The 27,431-nt window shown below is 40.5% G+C and overlaps 1 protein-coding gene across 1 annotated transcript in view; it reads right to left on the bottom strand.

Moving 5' to 3' along the window:
- LOC125433066 (BEN domain-containing protein 5-like) overlaps nucleotides 1-27,431 on the bottom strand; it is a 996,205-nt gene that overhangs the window by 222,819 nt on the left and 745,955 nt on the right. The window contains exon 7 of the mRNA XM_048497387.1: nucleotides 10,646-10,735. Coding sequence (XP_048353344.1) covers nucleotides 10,646-10,735 — 90 coding nt within the window. The remainder of the gene's footprint in view (nucleotides 1-10,645; nucleotides 10,736-27,431) is intronic.

The following is a 27,431-nucleotide window of genomic DNA, read 5'->3' as shown; positions in this document are numbered from 1 at the left end:
CCACAGCTTCATCAAATTGCAGAAGGTGGTTTACAAGTAAAACTCCAGAGGCTGACCCTGAAGAAGGGGACAGTGGCATACATGGCTTACAGAATGCTTCTTATCTAGGATTGCTTGGAGAAATACAGAAGAAGGGATGGATGGGAGAACAAGAAAGCAACACTAGGAAATCAAAAGGAAGGACACAACAAGGGAAGGAGCAAAATAAAAGACACGAGGCAGGTCAGGGTAGGAACCAAATCAGGAGCATGGCCAGTTTAGGAAGCATGGGCAAAAAACATTCTACATGACTGACAGCAGTTATAGGACTCTCCTAGCACATGCCATTGTGGAGATCCAATCACCCATCTTTCAATTAGATGATTCATCTGTTTGGACTGGCTTTTATGGGTTGAGGTTAACTTGGTAGAAGAATTTACTGAGTTTCAGCCAAGCTAAATATTTTTTATTTTGTTTTATATTCACTCTCTCCGCTATGAGCTTCAGTGTAGGGCAGAACATACATCTAGATAAATGCATTCATACACACACAGTTGTTAGAAAAATGATCCATTTCTTGAAAATGGATTGCCCAAGAAGCTAATTAAACTTGCTTAATGAGTTAATGTTTGGGGAACCATAAAAATTATTTCTACCATAGTTTAATTTATGCTATAGGAGCAACCTGTAAAATTATAGTTGGAAAGAATGTGTCAGACTTATCAGTGAGAGGGCATATCTGAGGGATGGTGCAGCTGCTCTCTCATTGCCCCAGGGGTTCATAAATTCACTCTAAAGCAGAGTGGATGACTGTTGCTTTTTTCTTTTCTTTTCCTAAAGCACCGTAAAACACTTAGAACATTTCTTGTATCCCAATGAAATTTGTTCCTGCCCTTTCAGTGGGGTAGTTTGTCTTTCCCACTATGGATCAAGCAAAAGGCAGATCCCTAGACAATCTGCCGGGACCATATGATATAGATTTTCTTAATGAATGATGCTGCCTGTATCTGAATCACTTTGAAGACTTTCAGTAAGAGAATGGCAAGCTTGGTTCATTATTATTCAAAGTTAGTCCCTCTTGTGATTTGGTGTGCTTCAGACAGCAGTGAATTTTTGTTGGATTATGGTCCTCATTTTAAGAGAATTAGCTAGTGTTAAATGCAGCTGAAATTTTAACACCATAGAAATGAATATGAATATGAAATAAGTTTGACTGTTGGTGCCATCTAATATGAAAAGGTCATAACCTTGAGAAAAATCAATTGATGCATTTTGGGTGTAAAATATAAGTTCTGAGTAAAAGGACAAAAGTTAAACTGACACAATTATAGCCAGAATTAATGTAAGCACTGAATCTGATCCCATAATGGACTACTTTCTCCACCTGAATAATGACCTCAGAAATAAATTATCAAGAACATCAAATATTGTAAAAAGAACAATATCACCAACCTATAACCTTTTAGCATACTGTAAGTGCTTCCTATACACATCTTGCTAACATGCCTTTTTCTAAGGCTTTCTTTCAAAGTGATGTGCAACACTGAGTCACTATTGCTGGGGTTATGACATAAAGATAATTTCATTGCTAAGTTCATAAAATGCATTTTCACTTTCTGGGAAAAGCAAGCACAAAGTTGTTTAATTCCACAAAAAGATTGTGCTCTACAGTCTACTGATTCCTGGTAGCCAGCATACAAGGAAACAGGATGTATGAAATGTAAAGAATTGCTTCCTTACTAAACTACACACTGAAGATATCAGAAGATGACTTTCTGTTAGGGCATAGAGTCTAGACTTTCTGTTAGGGCATAGAGTCTAGACCAGGGGTAGGGAACCTGCGGCTCTCCAGATGTTCAGGAACTACAATTCCCATCAGCCCCTACCAGCATGGCCAATTGGCCATGCTGGTAGAAAGCTGATATTGTAGTTCCCTAATTTATCTGGAAGCCCCTGGTCTAAACAATGGCTGCAGCCATAGCAACAGATACAGTACCTCAACAGGAAGACTTAAGATTAATATGGATTCCAGAATGTTGTCTGTGACAGCAAAAAGAAGGCTGTTTTTCTGTATCTATCACATCTGTGCAATCCCTTCCAGTAGAACATTTTTGTAATTGGTTTATTGTAGTGGTTCCTAAACAAAGCATCTCCATGTGCTCCACAAAGAGACTGGAATACATGTGACAATATCTCAAAATTGTGAGTTTGTGATATCACGAGAAAAGAATATTTAAAGTTCCAATTTTTAATGACTTTCAATGGGAAAAAATGTTTAGATTAAAATTTAAACTATTTAGAATTTGAAAAATAATTTGTGCTTTTGCTATATATATGATAAAAGACTACCAACATAAAAAATACAGTTAGATAAAAACAGCCAAGAATGCACATAAGTGCCTTTGGCATAAGGGCGACGATAGTGCTCTATGATGAATTTCTCTCTTGAAAAGTGCTCCACAACTCAAAAAGTTTGGGAATATCTGGTTTGTTGAATCCTGTACCCCCACCCGGAAACCAGAGTAGCACTCAGTGGCTTGCTATAACCTATTTACTATGCACTTGGGAGGTAAAGTTGTCTGTACCTGTGTCAACTTGTATGCCACTTTGATTGCAATGTTCTGGTTTGTAACCCTGGCCTTCATCCCCTGCCTTATAAAATATTGAAGTTCATATTATTTCTCATATTGTGTGCTGCGAAATGCCAGTTTCCATGTTTGTATGGGTGGATAGCAGAGTGTCCCAGCCAAAAGCAAGCCTAAGGCAAAACAGTCTGTTTGCAGAGATTTAATCTATGAGTTACTCCAGGCAATACTATCTGGATGTCTCATAACAAGGACATGAATCTTTGATTATCTCACCCTACCAGAGTACTTCATTGACATAAAGGAATCTGCACATCTCCTGAATACCACACCTCGCTAAGCTGCTGTTGGAAGCCACTATGCTCTTGAGAAAACATTTCCTGAACAATTGCTTCTTTTTTGCATTTCCCCCACCTTTCAGATATGATCTCCCCAACAACAAAATCCCTTCCTAAATCACTCAAGCCTCACCTAAATCTGAATTCTTAAGGCAGAGACTTTAGGAAGAATCTCTGCATAAACCATTCATGGTATCACTGATATAATCTAGGACCAATTGGCCCCATTGTCCCAGGGTTTAGAACAATAGATAGAGCTGTTAATTAGCTCAAGCCCTGCAAGTCCAGCACGAAAATCCCAAGCAGTTTCAGAAAAATGAAACCTAAGCTTGAGGTTCCAGCCAAACCAGCGATCCACCCTATAAAAGAGCTTCACACCTTAAGCTCAGTGCTCAATACTAGCTTGAACCTCTCTTGGTCACGTTGGTGTGAGACACGACATCATCCTTCACATTGGGTTTCTATGCTGGCATAGGAATCCTTGCCTTCTTCTAGATCCTCATCAGTTGATTTCGGTAACGTATAAGTCCCCTGCTTCCCCAAAACTCCCATTCTATAATCCCACCTATCTTTTCCTCCCTATCTATATACTTAGGAACTGTGTGTATGTGCCTTGACGTCTTACTGTGTGATTGTTTGCAACCAAAACTTATATAAAAATATTTAAACTGCAATTTGGGCTTTTGTGAATTCTCTGCGGATATGTTTCAAGCCGTTTCTGGTATACATAGTCTAAAAAGATCCCCTCCCAGCCTGCCAAGCCGAGTAATTTCCCATTGCTCTATAAAAATAAGTTCGTACACTGTTAAGCTGGGTAACAGTTTGCTCCTGTGGTCTCCTCTATATTATTTTGCATGGATAGTTTTTACGTTTTGCTGCCTAAGGATGTGGACAGGCTGCCTGAAGAAGGGACACCTGCTGTTTGCATGTCTGACCACTGCCACTTGACCAGAGGAGCACAGTTTGATGGGGAGTGGGGGGGACGGACACACACACAAGCACAAAAGGCTGCAGTTGTAAGGGGAAGGCAAGGAAGTTGCATTCCTTTGGCACGGCTCAGTTCATGCTGCTTAGGATCTAAGCCATAGTTTAACCAATATACTGCTGTGGATACTGAGATGGAGCTGGTTTTGGTGGGTTTTCCGGCCAGTGTGGCCGTGGTCTGGTGGATCTTGTTCCTAACGTTTCGCCTGCATCTGTGGCTGGCATCTTCAGAGGTGTATCACAGAGGGAAATCTGTTACACACCTCTAAAGATGCCAGCCACAGATGCACAAGCAACGATCAAGGCTAAAGATCCACCAAATCCACCACCTGAACCAGAAAACCCACCAGAACCAGTTGAATCCGGCTGTGAAAGCCTTTGACAATACATTGAGATGGAGCTGGTTCAAACCCTTGCTCAGCCATCCTCACTGGTGGCCTTGGATAAATCACTGTTTCTTAAACTAATCTGCTTTGCAGGATTCTTGTGATGATAAAATAGGATGATGTTGTATACAATGGAACTTGCAAAATGTCATTAGTGGGCCACAGTTCAATTGCATGTGAGAAAATTCTTTGTTTTATTTTTCTTTACAGAAAAAAGAAAACAAGAATGGCATAATAGAGGCTTATATTTATATTTGACATGGCTGGAATGCATCCACTTAGGATTATCTTCATCCTCAGGATTTTTCACCTCTAAAATAGCTAATATTTTCAAGAATTTCTTCTTTATGTTTGATTCATGGGCCATATATAATGCTTGTGTGTGGCTTCTAAATAGCTTGGTTTGCTTTCCTGGTTTATCCTCTATGCATCCACACTGTTAATGTCTTGTTTTGGATTATGGAACAACTATCTGAATTTCATTGTGATTTGTTGAGAACTTTTATCATGTGAGGATGCATTAAATTTTTAGGGTTCAATGTCAGAATCTCCAATCTGTAGTCACCTAAATATGGGTCATCACCATCATATGGCTAATGAGATATTCTAAGTAATTATGAATGGCTTAGCATGATTAAGTCACTATTTTGAGATGGGTTGTGGTGAAGCGTGAGGCATCTCTAATAGTTAAAACAAAGTAGTTCTGGACCAGATTTCAATTTTGCCCCGCCCCAAGGATAAAATACTGCTGAACTTTGCAGAATGTTCTTCACTAACCAACTGGTTTAATAAAGTACAGTATACACATAATACCTACACACCCATCAGCTTCATAATACATGCCTATCAGCTTCAGCAAGGTCAGACCACCACAGCTCTTGATGAGCACAAATTTCAGTCATCATGATATACATAGGAAGAAGAGAAGAAGAGAAGAATTTGGATTTATATCCCCCCTTTCTCTGCTGCAGGAGACTCAAAGGGGCTTACAATCTCCTTGCCTTTCCCCCCTCACAACAAACACCCTGTGAGGTAGGTGGGGCTGAGAGAGCTCCGAGAAGCTGTGCCTAGCCCAAGGTCACGCAGCTGGAGTGTGTGGGAGTGTACAGGCTAATCTGAATTCCCCAGATAAACCTCCACAGCTCATGCAGCAGAGCTGGGAATCAAACCCGGTTCCTCCAGATTAGATACACGAGCTCTTACCCTCCTATGCCACTACTGCAGGAACCCATTTGTATGAATGATGCCCATTGCTTACTGAAATGTCACCATAACAAATTTCTTAAAATCTGTATTTTTATCATATTGTTTCTGGGCTCAGTTCAAGTTGCTCACTTTGGTACTCCTGTTAAGACCTCTACAACCCAGATATTGAAATCCATCCAAGCCCTGATAAGGAAGGATACCACCTTCTCTGGATACCAGGTTAGGATCTACCACAAAACAATACAGGAACTTTGTCCTTTCTGAGTAGAACAGCTGTCCTCTTATATTTCCACCCTTTTGGAGGCAGTAAAGACGCTTATGTTCAAGCTCAAGGGACCCAAGTCCTTGAGAAAATATATTTTGTAGCTGGTTGGTTTTTTATTTGCTTTTTTTCTATTCTGGGTTATTTATTTTAACAGTTTTAATATTTTAGTGTTTCACATTTAACATTGTAATAGTCACTACAGTTGGTAAAAGTAAGGTTATCCTAATATGCTCCTTTCATTTTCTTTTTGCATTTTGCCCATATTTGTTGCTGGTGTTGCCTATTTAATGTCACTCTAATGACATTCATACACTGCATGCCATTTATATTAAGTTGATGCAAAAATACTTTAAATTTAATAGGATAAGGCTGGTGAGACAAAACAGTTTTTAGAAAAAATGATGGTTACCCATCATACCAAGTGTGAATAAAGGCACATAGGATGACTGCTTGCAAAAACTGCACCTGCAAACTTTCTGCTGCATTGTGGCTCAAGAACATAACAAGGTATGCAGTTCCTTAGAAGAGTCAGAGTCCACATCTACTTACGTGGCTAAGAGTAATGGCTTTGATGTTTGGGGCAGCATTTGGATATAAAGAGGGGAAATAAGAGTAGAGACAGAAATTGGTAACTAGTTTGATTTGGGAGATCCATCAGTTTCCATCTTATTTGCCTGTTGTTAGCCAGCTCTGCTTCTAGCAGCAAAAACAACCCCAAAAAGTGGCACAACATATTGAGTGGGGCAGCCATGATTAGTAAAGTGGATAGTGGGAATCCTTGTGCTCTATTAATTGTACACTTATGGCTGAGAGAAAGCCTGGAGTATCCCAAAAGCAGAAGACCCACAGCAAAGAAAATAGAAAAATGCTCAAATCTTCCAAAAAAGTCTGTCAGAGAATATCAGACAATCAATGAAGTGGGAGTAGACAGAGGACTCACATTCCTTCAAGATGGGTCATGAGCACACCAGACAAAAGAGAAAAAGAAGTGATTTATTTAACAAAAGGCTAAACCTCCTGGGGAATCCGATGTCCACAGATTGCTGCATGTATTAGAAACCCCTTCACTGGAATTTGAGATGAAAGTCACACATGGAGGTTGCTCTAGCTGCTATTGCACAGAGAGTTTGCTGGTTGCCATATCAACTGGACTTCTTCATAGAAATGTTTGCCTCTCTCTGCTAAGATACATATTAGAATAAAGTGCTACTGTCAATCAGCTGTGCCCCTTATCAGCAGGGCTAGGTTTGTTCTTTTATTTATATGATTCAGGTTTCTGTTTCACAGAAAGAAGGACTTGCTTGCCCAGTCTTGCAAAATGTATCAAGAAAATGAAGTGTTATTCCAGAAAGGGTGGCATACTGCAGACCACCAAGCTCATAATTATGCAGTACATGTACATCATGTAGTCCTGGAACTGCAATGGAGCCACTTAACAGTTTACATATCAATAGAGTCCACCAGAGTTTGTCATGGTGAACTAGTAAAACTTCAAAGGGATGTGGTAGGAAAGCATGATTGGCCACAGCTTCCTGATGCATCTGTACTGCATGCTAGATATATGCACCCCATTTCCATTCTTCGTGAGAGCCAGTGTGTTGTAAAAGTTCGTGGTAGATTAGGACTAGAGAGAGAGAGAGAGAGAGATCCAAATGCTTACTCAGCCATGAAGCTAGAAGTCTCTCTGTCAGTGAAAGCTACCTCACAGGGTAGTTCTGAAGACAAAATGAAGGGGGACCAATCTCAGCCATCCTGAGCTTCTCAGATTCCCTCTCCACACACTCGTCCCCTACATACACATCACTTCCTTGATTTTTTTTTTTTTTAGTCCCAGTAAGGAAAAAAAGCAGTTACAATCTAGATAGTCTTTTCCCGTTCTACTCAGTATGAAACCAGGATGGGAATTCATGCTTGATTGGGGAAATGAAATGGGGAGGAAAGTTAATCCTACCTCCTCGTATTGGATCCTGCAAATAATTTCTTTACATGAAAGGGTTTTTGTTTGTTTTGTTGTTGTTGCAACTGACTCTTCTCTCCAATGGCAGACCTCCAACATTCTGTTGCTGCTTTTAGCATCCCAAAAACAAAATTTGGGGATGCATTTTGAATTGCAACAGGAGAGAGGAGGCAGAGAAGTCACATTCTATTGATAAAACTCCTTCCATTAGCAAAGATATTTGAAAGGATTCAAGGCACTAGACCTCTCTGCAGCTGCTTTTTACAGCCAAATGTCAGACAACTGCAATGTCAGATCTAGAAAAAGGGGTTTTACTAGGAGGGTTGGTGCCATGAGAATCACATCATGCAATAGCACAAACAGTCTTTAGAAGATTATTGAAAACTTATTTATTCTGTCAGGCTTTAGAACACAATTAAAGGTGCAGTGGCTTCAAGTTTTGTTATACTTAAAAATAACCTTTTGACTTTTATTTATGCTCTTTGTTATTGAATAGCATTATAATAATTTCATATGTATTTGTTAGTTATTATTTATTTTGTTGTATAGTGTTTCAAATGTATTGTAGAGCAATGATTTATGAAAATAAACAAATGAAAACTGAACTCCAGTACTTTATGTACCAGAATAATCACAGACCCCCCCATGGGGAGGGGAAACATTTGGGAAGCAAGGTAAGAGACTTTTCAATCTCATATAGTTAGCAAAGGCCGTTTCCGCACGGCCCATTAACGACGGCCTGGGGGTGCTAAAAACGCAGTCTTTTATCATATATATAGCAAAAGCACAGTCTTTTATCATATATATAGCAAAAGCACAAATTATTTTTCAAATTTTAAATAGTTTAAATTTTGATCTAAACATTTTTTTCCCATTGAAAGTCATTAAAAATTGGAACTTTAAATATTCTTTTCTCGTGATATCACAAACTCACAATTGCAGCAGCGGCGACCTGACTCCGCTTCCCTCCCCCCAGGGTGGCCTCAGGCCACCCTAAACAACAACCCTTTAAAGGGTTGTTGTTGGGAAGCGTCTTCAACGGCGGTCGCGAACTCGCCGCCGCCCGGGGAAGGCGGCTGTCTCCTTCTGCGCCCCACTCCGCGGTGTCCTCATTAAAATTGGCCTGCTGGAAGTCGCGGCCCCATCCACACTGTCCTCCGACCTCCAGGGGTGGGAGGGCAATGAAGCGAGCTCTGACATTAACGCAAGCAGCGCCGAAACTACCGATGATAGGCACTGAAAAGCGACTTCTGTCTTGAGCCGCCTGCCGTCTACCGGCCTCCCGCCCAGCCGTTAAGCATGCTTGCATCGCGAGCGGGCTCCTGCGCCGCCAAAACTCTTGGCGGCGTGGGGGCGCATCCTGGCCGTGCGGAAACGGCCAAAGAAAAATAATAGAACCAAGCTCACAAATGTTTCATGGATGGAATTTGGGCAGACGATTAGTTGAGTATGCAGAGTTATCTGCTAGTGAATATTTGAAATGCTGTTCCAAAAAAATATCTTTGGGCTATGGAGTCATTGGATTATAGCAAAAAGGACAGCTGCTGCATCTATGTGGGTATCTCAAGTCAGGGAGCTGCACAGAGGGTATCAAGCTGCAGATTCAATCTGCAGATACCATCATTTTGAGATTACAGAATGCCATAGATAGAAAAATAGTTAATTCAGTTCTTCTCCCCCATAGGGGACTTGCTAATCCCCTAGAGAAATGGAAATATTTCTCAAAAATGAAACCTAAATCTGCAGTGATCCTATCTCTTCAGTCAAGGCCCCTGTCACCTCTTGCCATCTTTTGTCTGGCTTATTTGCTGGGCTTGTTTAGAGAAAGGAGGCCATTGGGCTGTTTTGGAACTTGCTATGAAATCTCAAAGCTATTCCTGCTGCTGAATACAGAGAAAAGGCTGTTTTAGAGTAGCAAAGGTGGAGGAAATGAAGAACAGTGCTTGATTGGATTGATCAGCTTGCTTTTTTTTTCCTTTTGAAGAGAAGAGGACAATTTTCCTGGAGTCTCAGTTTAACTAGTCATTGACAAAAAGTTAAATCTAATGGGATCTTTATTTAATTACTTTTCTTCAATTACCAAGTGTAACATGCTTAATAAGGTCAGCCAATTTGAGAACTACAACAACCCTCCTCAGAATTCAGTCCTAAAATACTGTTTTGACAGTATGTATTTTGCAGAGCAGGCTTCCGAACAAAGGCTGAGATTATGTGAATATATATGAATAAGGCAAAGTGAACAGGACTTAACTAGGGATATACAGCTTTAAAAATGTTAATTTTCGGAGCCAGGTTATCAGGGTGAAAAAAAATTATCAGTATTCCTTGTGCAATGCCTTTTCTGTTATTTCTTTGTAGATAAGTATAGCAGGTGCAAAATAATGTTTATTTTCCCTTTCTCTGTGTATATTTTGCTGCCACCAAGAATTTAATTCCAAATTTTTTATTCTTTCTCCTGAAGTAGTGTGTCAGTTTCAAAGGACTATGTGATCCTGAGGAAATTACTAGTGTGGGATTCCAGATTACATTTAACAAATTAAAATGTTATTTATATGTGTTCTTTAGCTTAAATGTTTCAAGAAATAATTTATAATAAATAAAACAAACTGAGGCAACAACGTCTGCTGAGGTGACTTTCACTTCCATCCCTCCTTTACATCTCTGAGACCCTATTAGGATTCGACTCCATTTCTAGTCTTGCTATGTTTCTATGCTAGTCTTGTCTGCTTAAAATTGGAAATTAGCCAGGCATACTATTTTATCACATCCATGTGAAAGACCTTTACTTGAGACCCTCGAGAGCTGCTGACAGTCTGAACAGACAGTACTGACCTTGATGGACTAATGGTCTGATATACCATGCAAGGTAGCTGATAAAGGACAAAGACAAATCAAAACACATAAAAAAATAAGTCTCCATTCCTGGGGTTTCATTTCAAGCTCACCTTGGCACACAAAAGATGATGGTGTTTCTCCTGGGTGGACACGAGCTGTAATAAATACTACTTTCTGCTCCACTCCAGGGCGAAGATTTACTGTTGGGAAAAACACAAAGGAAACACATAGATCTTGAAATTGAGTTTCTATAAAGCAAAAGGGCAACATTTCCTATTTGTATACATGGGCTAAACATGCACAAATATGGGCTCAAAGATAAGTGAGGTTGACTGAGCATCAGTGGAAACTGCCAAATATGCAAAAACAAAATTTAACCAATCCCCCAACCCCAACCCCCCCTCCCCTCACACAAATTACTTTCCCCGGACCTCTGCAAAAGCAGCACTTTATTTCCAATTCAGGCATAAAAACCTGAAGATTCTATGAATGGTTAACCAATTGGTTCTGAAATGAGGAAGTATGCAAGTAAACTAAGAATCATGGATAGAGGAACAGTTAGATTTGAGTCCAGTAGCACCTTGGATACCAATAAGACTTTGCAGGTAATGCTTATACTCCCAAAATCTTGTTAGCTGCTAAGGTGCTACAGGACTTGAATCTAGCTGTTTCACTGCTGACCAGGAAGGCTACCCCGCAAATCTATCTTCATGGGTAGGTAGAGAAGGAAGGTTAAATTAGGAGGAAATCCACTTTTCTTTTTCCTTCTTTCTTTTCATGATTTTTGATGGTTCAAAACTGTTATTATTAAACTCTAATTTTTTTTATTGAAATGATTCAGTTTATAAATAGTAGGTTATACATAATTTAAAAGTGAAAAAATTATTCCAAGTTATTCTGACCATGCAGTAAAAACAACCCATCAAGTTCTATATGTCAGGCTGATATTTCACTTTTCTAGCATAAGTATGAATGCTAGCAATCTTGTACAAAGTGATAACTTTCCACAATATGCTTGTGAGTGCTTGGTAAGCCAGTCATAGGTATCCAACCAATTACTGAAGAAAATCATATGACATTTCTGAATCTGATCATAAATTTAAGGAAGTGGAGTGGTAAGCTACAGATCATTGGTTACTTAAAACCCTGTACTTATGGTTGCCAATCTCCAGGTGGGACTTGGACATTACCCACAATTACAATTTAGATTTCGACTACAGAGACCAGGTCTCTGCAAGCAATGACATCTTTAAAGGATAAATTCCATGGCATTATATTCAGGCTGAGCTGTTTCCTCTCCCTAGGGACCATCCCCAAATAACCAGAAATGTCCAAAACTGAAGTTGGCAACCCTACTGTGCAGGCCACATAATCTATGCATAAGAAGGGAGGGAATCATAATACAGTTGCCTGTTCCAACCAGAATCAGTGTACCAACTTCAACATGTTGAAGGACACATGGACCCCAACACACAAAAACTGAAATGGCATGATTTATATACACAACATTTTTTCTGGAGTACAGCTTGTGGCACTGGAATTCATGTGAGTAAGGTTCAGATATCATGTGTACAAAAGTATTGGGGACACAAGATACTATCACGCATACACTGAATACCTGAATTAGCTAATATGCTTTTCTTTGTGTATTACTACTTGGCAGTGGTCTGTACTCACCTACAGATTCATGATTCCAGCCACCACAAGGAGCAATATAAGTAGAGAAATCCAGAGCTAGAAAAGCACTTTTATATTAATTGATTATTTTAATTTATTAATTATATGTATATGCTGATTCTCAGGTAATTGTTTCCCAAAGCAACTCACATCAAATTAAGAACACATAATTCTGCCTTCAGGTTTACAAACTATCTGTTAAAATGTTAACCTGATACTAGATTATTGCATATTTGTTGCATTGTTGGTTATTGTAGTGCTACTGTACTGGTTTTATTATTATGTGTATTTCTATTGTAGTATTATGTATCGTTCTATATTATGTTGTGCACTGCCCTGAGCCCTTTGGGGGAGGGTGGTATATCAATTAAATATCTAAACTAATCTAAAAATAGTGGGGGGTAGGGAGGCCCTCTAGGTTAAAATATCTGTTCATATATGATGCTCCCTGATGTTCTTGGGAGCAAACCTAAGCAGGTTTCCTCAGAAGTAAGTGCCATGTTATTCAGTGGGGCTTCTCAACAGGAAAATGCCTTACGACTGAAGTCTGAATATCATCCATTTGTATCTCTCCCACTTGTTGGAAAGAAACATGAGGTAAGATTGTAAAAGCAATAGTTGCAGAGAATCAAGATTTTAGACTTTCTGATATTTACAAGTGTACAGGTAATAGGAAGTAAATTATACCTCTGTAAAACTTGTATATATAATTATCATTATATTCAATGGATATAGCAATTCTCAGGAAGATGTAACATGGATTAATACATTTTTAATTCTTCTCCAGAAGCTTTTGGCCAAGAGGTGTGGGAAATATTCTTTTAGATTCTTTAAGTTTCATGGAAACTCCTACAGCTGCTCACCCTGCACCCGAACCACTTATTTGGAGTTTGATGTGCTAACTTCATGTATCTCTGGTGTGGATTTGAGCACCAGAGGCAGAGTAATCTTTGAAGAGAAGGGCTCTAAAAGAAACAACAGCTGGTAAGGTCAACCCTGTCTGTCAAAGAAAAATGAGAAGCAGCAGAAAGGAGCAAAACAATATCAGCTAAAACATGATGACCGAGCAGTGACATCAGCATTACACTATAGGAGGACAGGGATAAATTAACCTTCACTCACATACAAAAAGAGGAAGAACATTTAAGAATGTCTACAACATCAGAGTTTTTTGTTGTTGTTTTAAGATTATGTTTAACATTAATACAGGATTACCCTTGCAACAATTTTTCTCCGTAATTTTTATTGTTTCTTCTGTTCTTCTTTATGAAGTATATGTAACAAAATACTAATATGAAAACTGTTTTTAAAAAGGAATCGAACCCTTTCATCTGTGTCTAACAGTAAAACAAGTAAATACTCAAACCTGTAGGAAGGCTGCTCACAAAATTTAAGGCCCCTTCCGCACATGCAAAATAATGCATTTTCAAACCACTTTCACAACTGTTTGTAAGTGGATTTTGCTATTCCGCACAGCTTCAAAGAGCACTGAAAGCAGTTTGAAAGTGCATTATTCTGCATGTGCGGAATGAGCCTAAGAGAGGGAAGAATTCTAGGTATTTAAAGACATTATTGTATTACGAGTAGAAAAGCCCATTGCGGGGGAGATGCAATAGGCCCTAGCAAAGAGTGGGGGAGTAGGGATCTCCCCAATGACCTTTACGGGGGGGATAGTGATTCCCCACCCTGTGCTCCCAGCACAAGACTTGTGATCAGTGGTGGGATCCAAAAATTTTAATAATAGGTTCCGATGGTGGTGGGATTCAAACAATGGTGCCACCGCACACACGCACCTCCAGTCCCTATTGGGCAGGGAGGTTGCTTTAGTAACCCCTTCTCGGCACACAGAAAAAATTAGTAACCACTTCTAGAGAAGTGGTGGGAACTGGTTGGATCCCACCTCTGCTTGTGATCTATGTGGTACTGGGGCTGGGGCTGGGAGGTGGGAAAGGTTAGAAAGGTTTGGCTTGGTGTAGGTGGGAAAGTGAGGTTTGGGGAGAGTGGAAAGGAATGAGGTGAGGTGAAGGAGGGTGAGAAGGTGTAACATGGGATGGGGGATTGAAAGGTAAGGATTTGGAAGGTGTGGTTTGGGGTAGAGGCAGAGTTTGAAGGTGAGTATTGGGATGGGTGGAAAGGCGAGGGTTGGCTAGGATGGGTTACTAAGGCATGCTCCTGAGTTAAGGAAAGGTGGGCGGGAGAGGGGGCACTTTGTGAGCTCTGCTTGCTGATTGGTGGAGGGTTCATCATCATGATATTCCATCCCTCAGGGCTTTATTGGTTATGATTATGCATTCACTACTTCTCTGGGAGATGGGGCACCTCAGAGGGCAGTGCTTATGTGAAACAATTCCCTTTGGAGGGCAGAGAGCATTGCTTTATTTTAACAGATGGAACACTGTTGGAAGATCCCTACATGACAGAGGTGCACTATCCCTTATCAGATCTCCAGATTTAGACAGAGGCCGTTTCCCCACTCACCATTTGTTGAGGGCTACTGGTGGCAAATAATCCAGGGTCCGGTTGCACTCCCCACTACACCAGTGGCGAAAACGCAGCCACCCTGATTCTGCCGCTCTCCTACCCCCTCAGCATGCGTCATTTAAGATCCCATTCCGAAGTGCACCTTTTGGAAAATCCCGCACAGAACGCGGGGCAGTGGGGAAATCCGGGGGGGGGGGGTGACTCAGGGTTTGAGTTTCCCAGCCCTGGTAGTGACATGGAGCCTTTTGCCCAATAAGGAAGCAGTGGGCTGTGCGCAAGTGAACAGCCTTTTTTTAAAAATTTCAGGGAACAGAGATCGAAGTGTATTTGACCCTACATTGCAACATAGGGTCATTTATATAGCAATGCAAGAGAGCACTCACTGAAAGCCTAGTATTTATCCCTATTTGCTATTAGAGTTTTTGTGGCTTAACTAGGTAATGCAGCCTTCTGTCTGCTTGTGCTGCCAATGTGAAAGCTCACTAGTTCTAGTCCTGCTAGGGACAACTAATTTTTTTAAAAAGAAAAAAATTGTCTATGAAGGACTTGGGGCTGATTTTTGACCAGGACAAGTTTTTTCTGTTTGGGCTGAAAGCAGCGTGATTTTGAAACACCGGTCCCACTGTTATTTAGGTTTACTCAAAACACACCACAATGAATCCCCATAGTTTCTGTCCCCAGCGTGATCATGAAGCCACAAGTGAACAACCAGGAAGTTCAGCAAATTTTATAGCTGCAACATGCTGGCCAATCAAAAGCCAGCACCAAAAGCATGGAAATCCCATTGGGCAGCTTTGTGATGACGTGTGCATGTGACAACATTTCCACTTTGATTCCAGGAAGGAAAAATTAAAAAAAATTTAAAAGGTTAAGCCTCCAAAACAGCCCTGCCAATCGCTGCAGAAAGCGGGGCCGTGGGGAGTGCTGCGTCTAAAAAACTGCAGCAGAAAAATGAGTTCCCCTAATGGAAAAACTGCAGTGGGGAGCATTAACCCACACTCAACAACGCCCGGTTCTTATGAGCCCGGTCTGCCTCCACTTTCACTTCTAAAGTGGGGAACGACCAGAGAGAAAGAGAAAGAGGGAGAAAGCTCCTGAGCTTGCCAGCTCACTGAAAGGTATGGCTGTTCCTCTGAACCTGAGCAGGTATACTCAGAAAAGTTAAATAGGGATTACTCATAGGAAAGTGGCTTAAAGATTGCATTGTCTCTTCTAGAAACTAAACAAATGCCTTCCTCCTCTTTGGGGAGAGGGATCACTTCCATGATGTGTGCTTGGACAAAAGCATTTCCTAACAATTAATACCAGAGAGGAGATATCTACGACCCTCTTTCTTAACATGACTATTTTTAAATCATGGCCTCTGGTTTCCCAAGCTTGCCACTTTAGGCCAAACTGCAGCATAGGACAATTTATAGTAACCAGGCTCCAAATTCATGACAATATTATGTATGCATCATCATTAATGATGTTGTAAATCTCAGCAGCAGTGTATTAAAGTTACCGATCACATATTTTATTCTCATAGGAACAGCAGGAAGTGAAATAACAGTTTCCCTTGGGGGTTCAAGAAAGGTTTTCATCCCCCCTCCACCAGGAGTCCTAGAACCTCCTTGCATTTTTCAACAGTCCTCTGCTCTTTTGGGCATCTCCAAGGTACTTCAGTTCTTTTGGGTTCCACCTGCAGCCCTCAATCAATTCTAATAGCCTCTGATAGTCCTGAAGCCACTTGAATCCATCCAGAAACCCCGACAGGCCCTGAGGCCCTCTGATCTCCTTTGAGGGCCTCCAAGCCTATCCAGAAACCCTGTGGGAGGCACAGCTGGGGTGGGAGGGGCACACAGCTTGGGTGCAGAAATGCTCCCCCGGACATGTAATGAACATGAGCCCCCCATTACCTATGTCCCAGTATGGGGTTAATTTGCAAAGGATAAGTTAGAACAAGAGCACCACAGTAACAGCCAGAGCACAATCTGATTGGCTGGGCTGTAATGGTATAGCTGGCAGCCACAGATAGGGTGTGCTGTCTGCTATAAAAGCAGGAAGACGCCTGTCAGAAAGCAGATAGGGAATTGAGAGTCTTGAAAGCACACTGAGAGTTGATGTAGCACAAAGAGATTCTTGTCCTTTCCTCAGAGTCAGTCTAGAGATCTTGTCTAGAGGCAGAGAGGCCAGACAGATGGAGAGAGGAAGGCTAGGTTCCCAGATTCCTCTGAGTGATCTCAGAGAGACTGAGAGGAAGGATCAGTGTGCACCAGAGGCTAGAAGCCTAGTTGGTGGGAGACTAAAGGGAAACTTATTACACCCTCCTAAGCCAGTGTAAAATCCTTTGGAGATAAGGGTGGGTGTTTAAGGAGTGGGTTCTAGACCGAGTATGGAAGGTTTGCCCTTACAGAGTTACCTGTGCGTCTGTACTTAAAGCCAATTTTACTGAAACTGCTTGTAACTGAAACAGCCAAACAACATGAATTTGCTCTGTAATGCTAAGCATCTGCCTAAAGTAACACTTGGGTGCCTCTCTGAACCAACAACCAGAGAAGAGAAGTTGGCAAATAAAAATCCAGATTTTTGTTTTAAGCTTTCAAAAGCCTCTCTATACATTCCATTTTACTTCAGTTTCTGGTGGCAGCTTTATAACTATAGTTTAAGTTTCCCTGACAGAATTTCTCTTTAAAGGCCTGTGTGCATGAGTTGAGGGAAGTGCCTTAGGCCAACAAAAAGCTATCAAAATAACCACCCTCAGCAACAGGTTTCCTTCCCTTTTTGGGGCCTCTGTCTTCCCTCAAGGAGTGGGTGCTGTTATATCTCCCTATAGAAGCTTGGTTTGCTCCTTCCCTGATCACCTTTTGTCTTCTGGCTAACACTTTTTTATTCCAGATAGTGTTTAACATCTGAGTATTTTATTGTGAGTTTTAATAAGTGAGTTATTTTTGGTTATTATTGTATATATGGATGATTAATATTTGCTGCTAGTAATTGTTTTATTGTTAAATGTTGTTTTATTCCTAATAGCTGTTTTGATAATATATTATCTTAAATTTTTGTTTTGTTATATATATTTATTATAATTTTATTGTGATTTTTGTAAGCTGCCACAGATATAGGTTAAAGGCAGGATAGAAATATTTTAATTAGTAAATAAATAAAATTTACACCTAGTTATTTAGATGTCCATTTGTCCAACTTTAGAACCTACATATGGCTTTGTAAATAAACAGTAGTTTTCTGTTTATGGGTTAGCACATTATATATCTTCTCTGATATTTTCTTCTGCCTTATTTGTTAAGATGTCAAAGTAGTTATCACTAAACATGCACACAAAAATAGTTTTCTTAACTGTCACTATTTTCTTAAAATATAAACATGAAGCAATAATATTTTGGCTGACTTTTTCAATCAGGTTTAATGGGTTTTTTTTAAAAAAAGCTACCAGGAAATACATTCAAGGAACATAAATGATATTGTACATAGTTTTGTTTTTGACTTTTACTGGTGTATTTGAAAAAATGGGAAAAACATAATCTTCTTTATTGTCTTCAGTATTAGACAACAAATCCTTTCAATTTTGATACAGAAGGTAGGCTGCAAGAAAATGAAGGAAGATAAGAATTCAGGCAGGTAGACACTGGAACGTACAACAAATATATTTTTAATGTAGAAGGGAATGGAGGTGTGCGGGGGTCAGAAGCAAGACTGACAGTAAAATGTTTGTTTCATCTCATTTATCAGTGCAGAAAAATGGAAAAATTGGTTCAAGTCCACATCCAACCCACATTCAGCTATTCTATATAAGCAATATATCGCCTTAATATCAGGCTGATTCTCAATCTACATAGCTATTCAAGACCTTGTGACGTACTGAGAAGGTCTGTTTTGGGAAACCAAAAGTGAAATAGCAGTGTGGCTGTAGGAGTGACCTTTAATTAAAGACAGAATAAATGGGATTTCTGCATGTTGGTTTTCATTTCATTGTGTTATCACGTGGAGTGCTAATCAAAAGTTGAAGTCAACAGATTGGGTGTGGGGGTTGTCCTGTCAGAAAAACAACAAAATAACATTGTAATCTTGAACTATTTTTTATTCAAAGCATGCCTTGGTATCTACTGAATTTCATGGGTTTTTAAACACCACCTCAAAGGGTGTTCTGTCACACAATTTACAAAATGATTTTTCAAATGGAAAGCATAAATTAGAAAATAATATGAGTGACATGACATACACTGTATTGGAATCTTTTCAGATTATTTCCCTACTTTGAGTGACAGTTTTTATGAAACAAGCAGTTGATGAATTTTCAAACTAAATGGTATTTTTTAATTTCTATATCAACTAATTTATTCACTGCCTACCATATCCCTTGCAATAATTAGAGCAAGATTCTATTTTTGGGCAAGATAATAAAGTGGGTAGTAGATATGCATTTTTAGATTGTTTTGGAGAAGATGGGTTATTATTTGATATATTTCATTATGGATTGAGGACTGGGTTTGAGGACTGGGTTTCAGTTGGTTGCTCTAACTGAGACTTTTTACCAGTTGGATGTGGCAAATGTGTTCCTGTTGATTTTCCTGGATCTCAGCAACTTTCAGTTGGGAGAAGATGGAAATGTTCTTTTTGATTTTGTTCTTATTTGGCTGACTGATTCCAGAAGGTGGTGCTGGGAGTGTGTTGCTTGGCCCTATAGAATTCATGCTATAGGTTCCAGCAGAGATCCATCTTGTTCTTATTCAGCTTAACATGAACCCATTAGGAAAATATTATGGGTTTAAGGGAAAGGCAACAGCAACATGCATATGTCACCCAGACCAAACTATTTTATTTATTTGTCTCTTTCCCTTAATAGTTGAGTCAGATAGGTCTGTGAACATCCTGAAAAGGTCCCTGGAGAAGATAATAGGATTTTTCAAGCTGGGATATTGTTGGTCAATGATTGATTATTTTCATACTTCCTTTCTTCTTGCCAACTGTTTCAATTAAACTACCCTTACAGCCCCATCCAAAGCTCTCAGCAACAGGACACGATGCTGCTGTGGCACTGCCCTGTCACATCCAAGAGGGCTTTCCGGTAGTGCAAAGAGCAAAAACTGCAACTCCCCTGCCAGAAAGCTCTCCAAAGGGCTTACAGGACTTAGCCACCCAAAGGGTGGACGCTAACATTGGCTCTGCCCCTGGAATGCCCCAGCCCTTTCCCCATGCTGCTGTCCAATCATGATGTCAGCACAGCCACACCGAGGCCCAGACATTTGGGTTTTGTGGCAGGGGGGCTGAGGAGCAAGCTACTACCAGTGTATCTGCCTCTTTTGCCAAGGTAATTGCCCTGTGCAAGGCCATGCTGCTTCCTCAAACCCTTCCCCACCCCAGATGGGGCTGTTAAGGTAGCAAGATTTTGATCTTTGGCATGTCTGACATGGTCTAGTGTTTTACTAATTTTAAATTTATTATTTTGACTATTTGTATATTTTATATATAATCTCTATGTATTCAATTTGTAACCTTCCTCTGTGGGTGTGGGTGGGTGTGTGTAGACAGACAGGCAGACAGATATAGATATGGTTGTTTTTCTGATAAACTTTGACTGTAATAAATAATTCTGAATTCTGAACTGGAATCTGATTATCATGGATAACAACCATGGTTTATCATGACATCTAATTGCAACCCAAGAATCTAAATGTTCCATTTTCCTAGCTTGAATGTATAAGCATTTCTATTCTTTTTCTAACCAGCCACTAGGGCACTGAATGTCTATGAGTAGGATTGGGGAAACAGATGTGATAATTTTCTATCACTCTGTCTTGGAAATGCTGCAGTCCATTAAACTGCTTTTGAAAGCTAAAAGCCAAGCAAAAGCCTCAATCTGTTTTGCCTACAGATTATTATGGTCTTCTTTATGTTCCCCTAAATGACACACCCATTTGTTTCCTGCCACCATAAACATTTCCTTGTATTAGAATCAGAAATGTTTTATTTTTATTAACCCAAACTTCATGTTTTTAAGAAGATACTGGGGCAAAATAAAATTAGTATGCAAATATAATGCCCTATTTGCATTCTTTCCATGGTCAGCAGGGGAAAAAAGCTGAAGAAAATGAATTGACAGTTAAGTAAACACCACGTGCATCAACAATTCAAATGAAATCATTGTACTTAGTCCTTTAATTTTGGCACCTTTAGATTGATATTAAATTGTTGGAAGAAGCCTAAAGCATCTTCTTGTCTATTTAGAGAGAGAGAGAGAGAGTGTGTGTGTGTGCGTGCGTGCGTGCGTGCGTGCGTGTGACAAAATAAACTGACTTTTGCCAACTTTTCTATCCTGCTGATAATATTAAACAAGTTTTTTCAGTTTCATTCCACAATTACTCCAAAGAGCTCAGGATGGCACATATAATTCTCCTTACCCTGTTTCACCCTCTTGTGAGTTGAATAGACTGAGACACAGTTATTGGCTCAAGGTTATCCTTGTGAGTTCCATGGTAAGCAATGATTCAAATTTTTATTTCCCCAAGCTGAGCCTAAACACACTGGCTCTCCGGTTAGCTTAATTTGAGCCAAAGAACAGACATTGAATCAATATTACAACTAGAACTCAGATCTGAATTAAAAATTATTTATTACAATCAAGTGAATTTTTATGGCCATTTAAGTAAGCAGAGACTCGTCAACCTGGTCTCTTTAGATCCAAATCAGCCAACCTATTTAGATCCAAGAGCAACAAGCTTGCTGTTCCCATGCTAGATACCTTTTTTGTGCCCATTCATGCCTTTAACAGGAAGGGTATCCCTTTGCCACCTGCTTTGAAAATGCTCTTTTCAGAGTGGGGAAATATACAAACTTTTACAGAGTTAATACTTGACTGCATTTTCAACTTAATAGCCCAGTGAGAGAATGTTCTTGTCAAGCAAAAGGCCAGCAATATCTTCTGGTAAAATTATTTTCAACTACAGCAAGTCAGAAACGGCAAAGCAATTCTGAGCAAGAGGATTTTCACCCATCTCACTTCTTATTTGTTTGTTTTTAATCTGCATGCAGTCCTGGAAGCAAACATTTCTGCATCTGTGCTTTCTGACACTGTCATGCTCAGTGCCTCTATGAGGAACAGAAATTAACTAGTATATAAAACATGCTAAGTTTCTACCTTCCCCCCATACCTCCCACACAGAATTTTGCATTTAGATTATTCACAGGCATCTGCATTTTCAGAATATAGGTTCCTATGAAATGGAATGGAAACAGGAATATGAGTGGCACCTTATTTTATTCCAACAGCCAAGATGATAGCAGTGTGCAATTAAGGATGCAGAAAGTAGCATTTAGTGTCACCTGCCTGCATCCTCATCATAGCATAATAGCTTAGCAAACAAGTCCTTTGCCTGCTTTCTTTTTCCCTTGCCTGTATTGCTATTTATAGAGGCAGGCGGTAGCACAGATAAACCTCTATGCCTCAGAGATGAAAGTAAAGCAATAACTGATGCTGAGGGTAAGTGGTACATTAAATGTGTCTCTTCAGAGGTATATATCATTTTGTTAAATTTGATGTATAATCCCGGAACCCCAGAAACCATTTCCCGCATCCCCCAAATGTACATGCTTTTCATCTGATACAGCATAAGAAAAAAAATAATAAAGATTGCCTGCAGAAGAATATCTAGGGCATAATTTATTTAAACAATATCTTCTTCATGGTAGAACTTAGATTACATTAAAAAACATTTTGGATATGCTGCTACTGTACCCTTGAATGTATGTGTGTAAAGTGCCATCTAGTTGCACCTGACTTATGGTGAGCCAGTAAGATTTTCAAGGCAAGAATTTAACAGAAGTTGGTTGCCATTGCTTTCCTCTGTCTAGTGACCCTGGTATTCTTTGGTGGTCTCCCATTCAAGTACTAAACAGGGCCAACCCCGCTTAGATTCTGAGATCTCAGAAGATAATGCTAGCTTGAGTCATCCAGGTCAGGGGATCCCCTTGCAATACTAAAGCTTTATGTCCTGATCCAGCAATGACGATCTTTACTCAGACAATTTGGTTGCAGGTCTACATGTGTGCATATGGCTGGCTGGCTGGCTGGCTGGCTGGCTGGCTGGCTGGCTGGACGGACGGACGGACGGACGGACGGACGGACAGATATGTTGGATAGTGTCCATCTAGGTACTATTATAATCTATATATATAAAAAGCTAACAGTGTTTTTGTTGATGATAGTATAACTCAGTAACTGCTGGGCCAATTCCTCTGAAAATTCCCAGCCACTGTAGTCAGCCAAGTGAGAGTGTTTTTAGATGTTAACATACCTGAAATTTCACACCTGGCCCAGGTAAAACGCCTTTTTCCTGGCGCTCCTTGGTGAAGGACATGCAGCTGCCTGCGTGTAACTGTCACCCTTAGAATGTTCGTGCCCTTAGAATGTTGGCTCAGATGGCCAGATAAGAGCAGTGAAAACAGTACACAAGCAATAACTTGAGTGGAAGTGAAACACATACACACACATACACACGAGGGAGAGGGAAGGGAGGGAGAGGAAGAGGTGGCATGCAGGGGAAGAGAGGGAGGGAGAGGAAAGGGACGGAGGGGGAGGCATGCAAGGGAAAAGAAGTGAGAGAGGGGAGACAGTGAGGGGTGGCATGCAAGGGAGGGGAGGCAGGGGGTCCAGCATCTTGATATGACCCACCCACCCTAGCGGAGGAAAAGGGAAGGGAAGGATGGGGGAGGGGTGGCATGCAAGGGAAGAGAAGTGAGGGAGGGAACACAGTGAGGGGCGACATGCAAGGGATGGGAGGGAGGGGCCAGGCACCCTAGATTCCCTGAATACTGCGGTTACAGTTAAGAAAACCAGGCATGCATTACTCAGGAGTAAGCTCGGTACAGCAACCGTGACATACTTTGAATGGCTGCCTCGCGCCCCTCAGAAGGTTTCCTCAGAAGCGACACCCATTGCCACCAACCAAACTTACTCCCAGGTAAAGGATCATGACCAGCCAGCCTAGATGTGTGGGAGGTGTGCCTTTCCATTCCCCCCGCCCAAGGAATGCGGGCACACACATCAATGACATCGCACAGCATCAGGCTGCGTGTTTGCATGAGCACATACTGCTGGCCTCTGCAATTGATTTGCTGCTACTGTTCCTTTTCCACTTCACCACAATAAGCCACAGCAACGCGTGGCTGGGCCCCGCTAGTTAATGTATATATCTTTTTACATGCTTCCACATATGGTTACTGAGGCCCCAGGGACAATACTGTCCATTAGTATTCAGACTCAGCAAAAGGCCATATGAAAGCAAATCGTATGAATTGATTAGTTCTATGAGACTCAAGGTGACATAAATGGTGTTCCCCTAATCCCATCTTTTAAGAATTCTTGCCTCTAGGACTACTAGCTGTTGCCTATAATGACAGCTAGATTCAGGATATGGTCCTGATGGATGTGTGGCATTTTCTGGGACTATTGCTTTGAGTCCAAACTGTAAATATAATATAATGCCAGCAATGTTGTTGTAACAGAGGAAATTAATAAAAACTAGTTGAAAATTTGCAATCTGACATTGTATCATTGACTCAAAATCATTATTTTCATTAACTTCCTTCAAAGAAGTGACTATCTATAATCCCACCAAAAAAATAGTAAAATAGAAAACAAAATGCTCAGCAATGAACACACTGTTAGAATATCCAAATACTGTCTCAGACTCACCTTAATATTATTAAACTTGGATCTCACTGACAGTTTCAGCCATTGACTGATCCTGTCTCCCAACATCTCACTTAAAATCTGTTTGGATTCTTTTTAAAGTTTTCTTGTTTCACTAAATTCTTATGTCTCAGCTGATACCTGGGAAATCCATTTCTGCAACATATTTATCATACATATAACAGATACTAGGAATGTTCTAGACAAAGATACCAATATAGTATACCAACATGGTTACCAATCTTATCTTAAAAAGTGGCTATTTTGATAAGGGGTTAGAATGTGGGCAAAGCCCCAGGATAGACCCAGGTCACCAAATTAGAGTTCACCGCTCTTGTGGAGGAATGGGGAATCAAACCTGTTATCTGGATTAGAATATGCTGCTCTTAACCACTTCACCATGGTGTACTGGGTTTGTTTCCCCATGCCTCCACATCAGTTTCCCAGATCCTCCACATGCAGCCTGCTGGGTGACCATGGGCTAGTCACAGTTCTCTCTGAACTTCCTCAGCCCCACCTACCTCACCTGCTGTGGGTAGGGAAAGGGAAGGCAGTTATAAGCTACTTTAAGAGACCTTAAAGATAGAGAAAAAGCTAGGTATAAAAACCTATTCTTCCCAATGCTAAAGTATTGTTTCACCTACTATATGAAGCAGAAATCTAGGTTCACAGGATAAAGGAGACTATGGATCTGCACAAATACAATTCTTGCATCAAACCTGTGGCATCCCAAAATAGTTGGGTGGTAGTACTCTTAGACTGGAACTTTAATCTATGGCTTGGGTACTAGCATTAAATCTGAAGCTTAAAATGATGTTCTCCAAGGATAATATTCCTCTTGAGCAACTATGTGCCAGAACACCTGGGAGCATTTTTTTAAAAGTCCCAAATTACTAAATATTAAATTAATTTAAAAGGCTCAATCCCAAGGTTTTGATAATACATACAAGCTCTTAATTTTAAGAGCAGAAAGAATACATTTATTCACAGAGAGTGTAACTCCCTTATTGATATCAGCCAAGGAAAGTAAAATGTGAAAATCATGCGGAAACATGATATTTAACAAGCTACTTCAGTTCTTTGTATCTTTGTCTCTGCTAAGTCACTTCAAGGTGAGGATAATCTTATGATATTATATGAAACAAGATAATTCTCCAGTTCATGGCTATATTGGAAAAATAGACTGTTATACAATTCCCAGAGAAAGTAGTTTTTGCATTAGAGTGGCCCTTAGCCCATAAGACTATTAAGCAGTTGATTAATAAATACTGATGTCAATAATACCATCTGCTAGACTAGATGTGTTTGCTCTACTCTCCATATGGAAGTCCCACCACTCTTTACAATCCCAAAATACTGGTTGAACTTTACACTCCAAGTGTTATGGCTCAGCCTGGTCTGGCTGGGGACCCCTGGGAGGAAGACTCAGTTGGAGAGGAAGGGACAGTTTTGGTTCCAGATTCCCAGCAACTGCCTGTAAACACAGAGCCCAAGCAGTCAGTAGTTCACACAGGTCCAGAGGTTTAGGCAGAGCATTCAGGCTGGGATCCACAGCCAGGTCCAAGCTCTGAGATTCCCAAGCCAGGGTCTATCTCTGAGACCCTTCAGCCTCTTGATACTAAGCCAGAGGGGACCCTGCCAGCTCCATCACCCCCCTGTCTTCAAAGCACTGGGAGCAATGCAGGAGGAGACTGCATGCTAGTTTACAGCAAAGGAGACACAGCAGCAGGTTAGCAGCTATGGGGCAAGCTGAGTTGGATGAAAAGTCTTTGCAGGAGCCAGACTAAAGCTGCAAAAGGTTATTGCACTAGTGCAGGGGTAGGGAACCTGTGGCTCTCCAGATGTTCAGGAACTACAATTCCCATCAGCCTCTGTCAGCATGGCCAATTGGCCATGCTGGTGAGAAACTGATAAGAATGCTAGTTCTGAACTCATCTGGAAAAACACAGGTTCCCCACTAGTGAATCGGGAGCTACGCTATAACAGAGAGGTTGCAGCTGAGTTAACTTGTGGTAGCAACATTGTGGTTCAGTCTGCAGGTCACTGTTTCTGTTTCTTGTCTTCGCTCCAGGCTCTGTGCACTCATTAATGACTGAACCCGCTAAGAATGGTGTCTGGACTATCTTTGGTTCCTGAGTGTCTGTCTATGACACCAAGACACAGCTAAAAAATTATGCTCACAAGATTAAATGCACTACTATCTGCAATCATTGAAGGCCATATATGAGGTATACCATTCAGGAAAACAGTGCTTATGGCTTTGGCAAACCCTCACTGTTGTTGCCCTTCTTGGGTACTTAACCCAGGAGTCAGTCCTCCTGCTGGTCAGCCCTGCACTTTGCTGCAGGAATCTCTTCCCAAAGCTCAGCTTGGCATAGGGTAGGATCAGCTGCATCAGGTTGGCAGGCAGGCTGGGATGGTGCCCACTTTCAAGTCGTGCCCAGGACCATACCTTAGATATGCCACTGATACCATTTTCAGATAGATATTATTGTTGTGGATTAGGATTCATAGAAACTGTGAAGTGTGTTTTGTTTGTATGTCCATGGTATAAGGAGGCTAAAGAAAAATAGATCAAACCACTTACATGTCAGTGAAATGAGCTTTCCAAGATATTTTAGTTTCTAATTTTTTAATGGAATTCAGGCCAGCAAATATTCTTTTCTTAGGTAAATTTCTTGTTAAGGCCATGAAAGTTTAGGCAGTTTATGACAAGACATCTTCTCTAATATGGTATAGCTTACCCTTTCTGGCTTGAATTCTTCCTTTTTTCCTTTCCTATTTGGGATTGATTGATACTGCTCAAGACATTTAGATCAGAGGGAGAGAGAAATAAAGACAGATTTCTTTTTGAATGCTTGACAAAAATCTTGATTTCTTTAAAGACACTTCAAAGAAAGTTTTTAAAATGTCATGGGTAAACACTGCCTCCATAATTTCTTAACTGGGATTGTAGGTTTTCTGCTTCCCAATTTAATCCAGAAGATAGAAAAACAACATTTTCTTTTCTAGGATTGAAGCAATACACATCCAAGATTTCTGGCTAAGAG

Source organism: Sphaerodactylus townsendi, linkage group LG05 (assembly GCF_021028975.2).
Source record: "Sphaerodactylus townsendi isolate TG3544 linkage group LG05, MPM_Stown_v2.3, whole genome shotgun sequence".
Taxonomy (NCBI): Eukaryota; Metazoa; Chordata; class Lepidosauria; order Squamata; family Sphaerodactylidae; genus Sphaerodactylus; species Sphaerodactylus townsendi.
The sequence above is the reverse complement of the archived record's forward strand: the minus strand, read 5'-3'. Positions and strand labels throughout refer to the sequence as shown.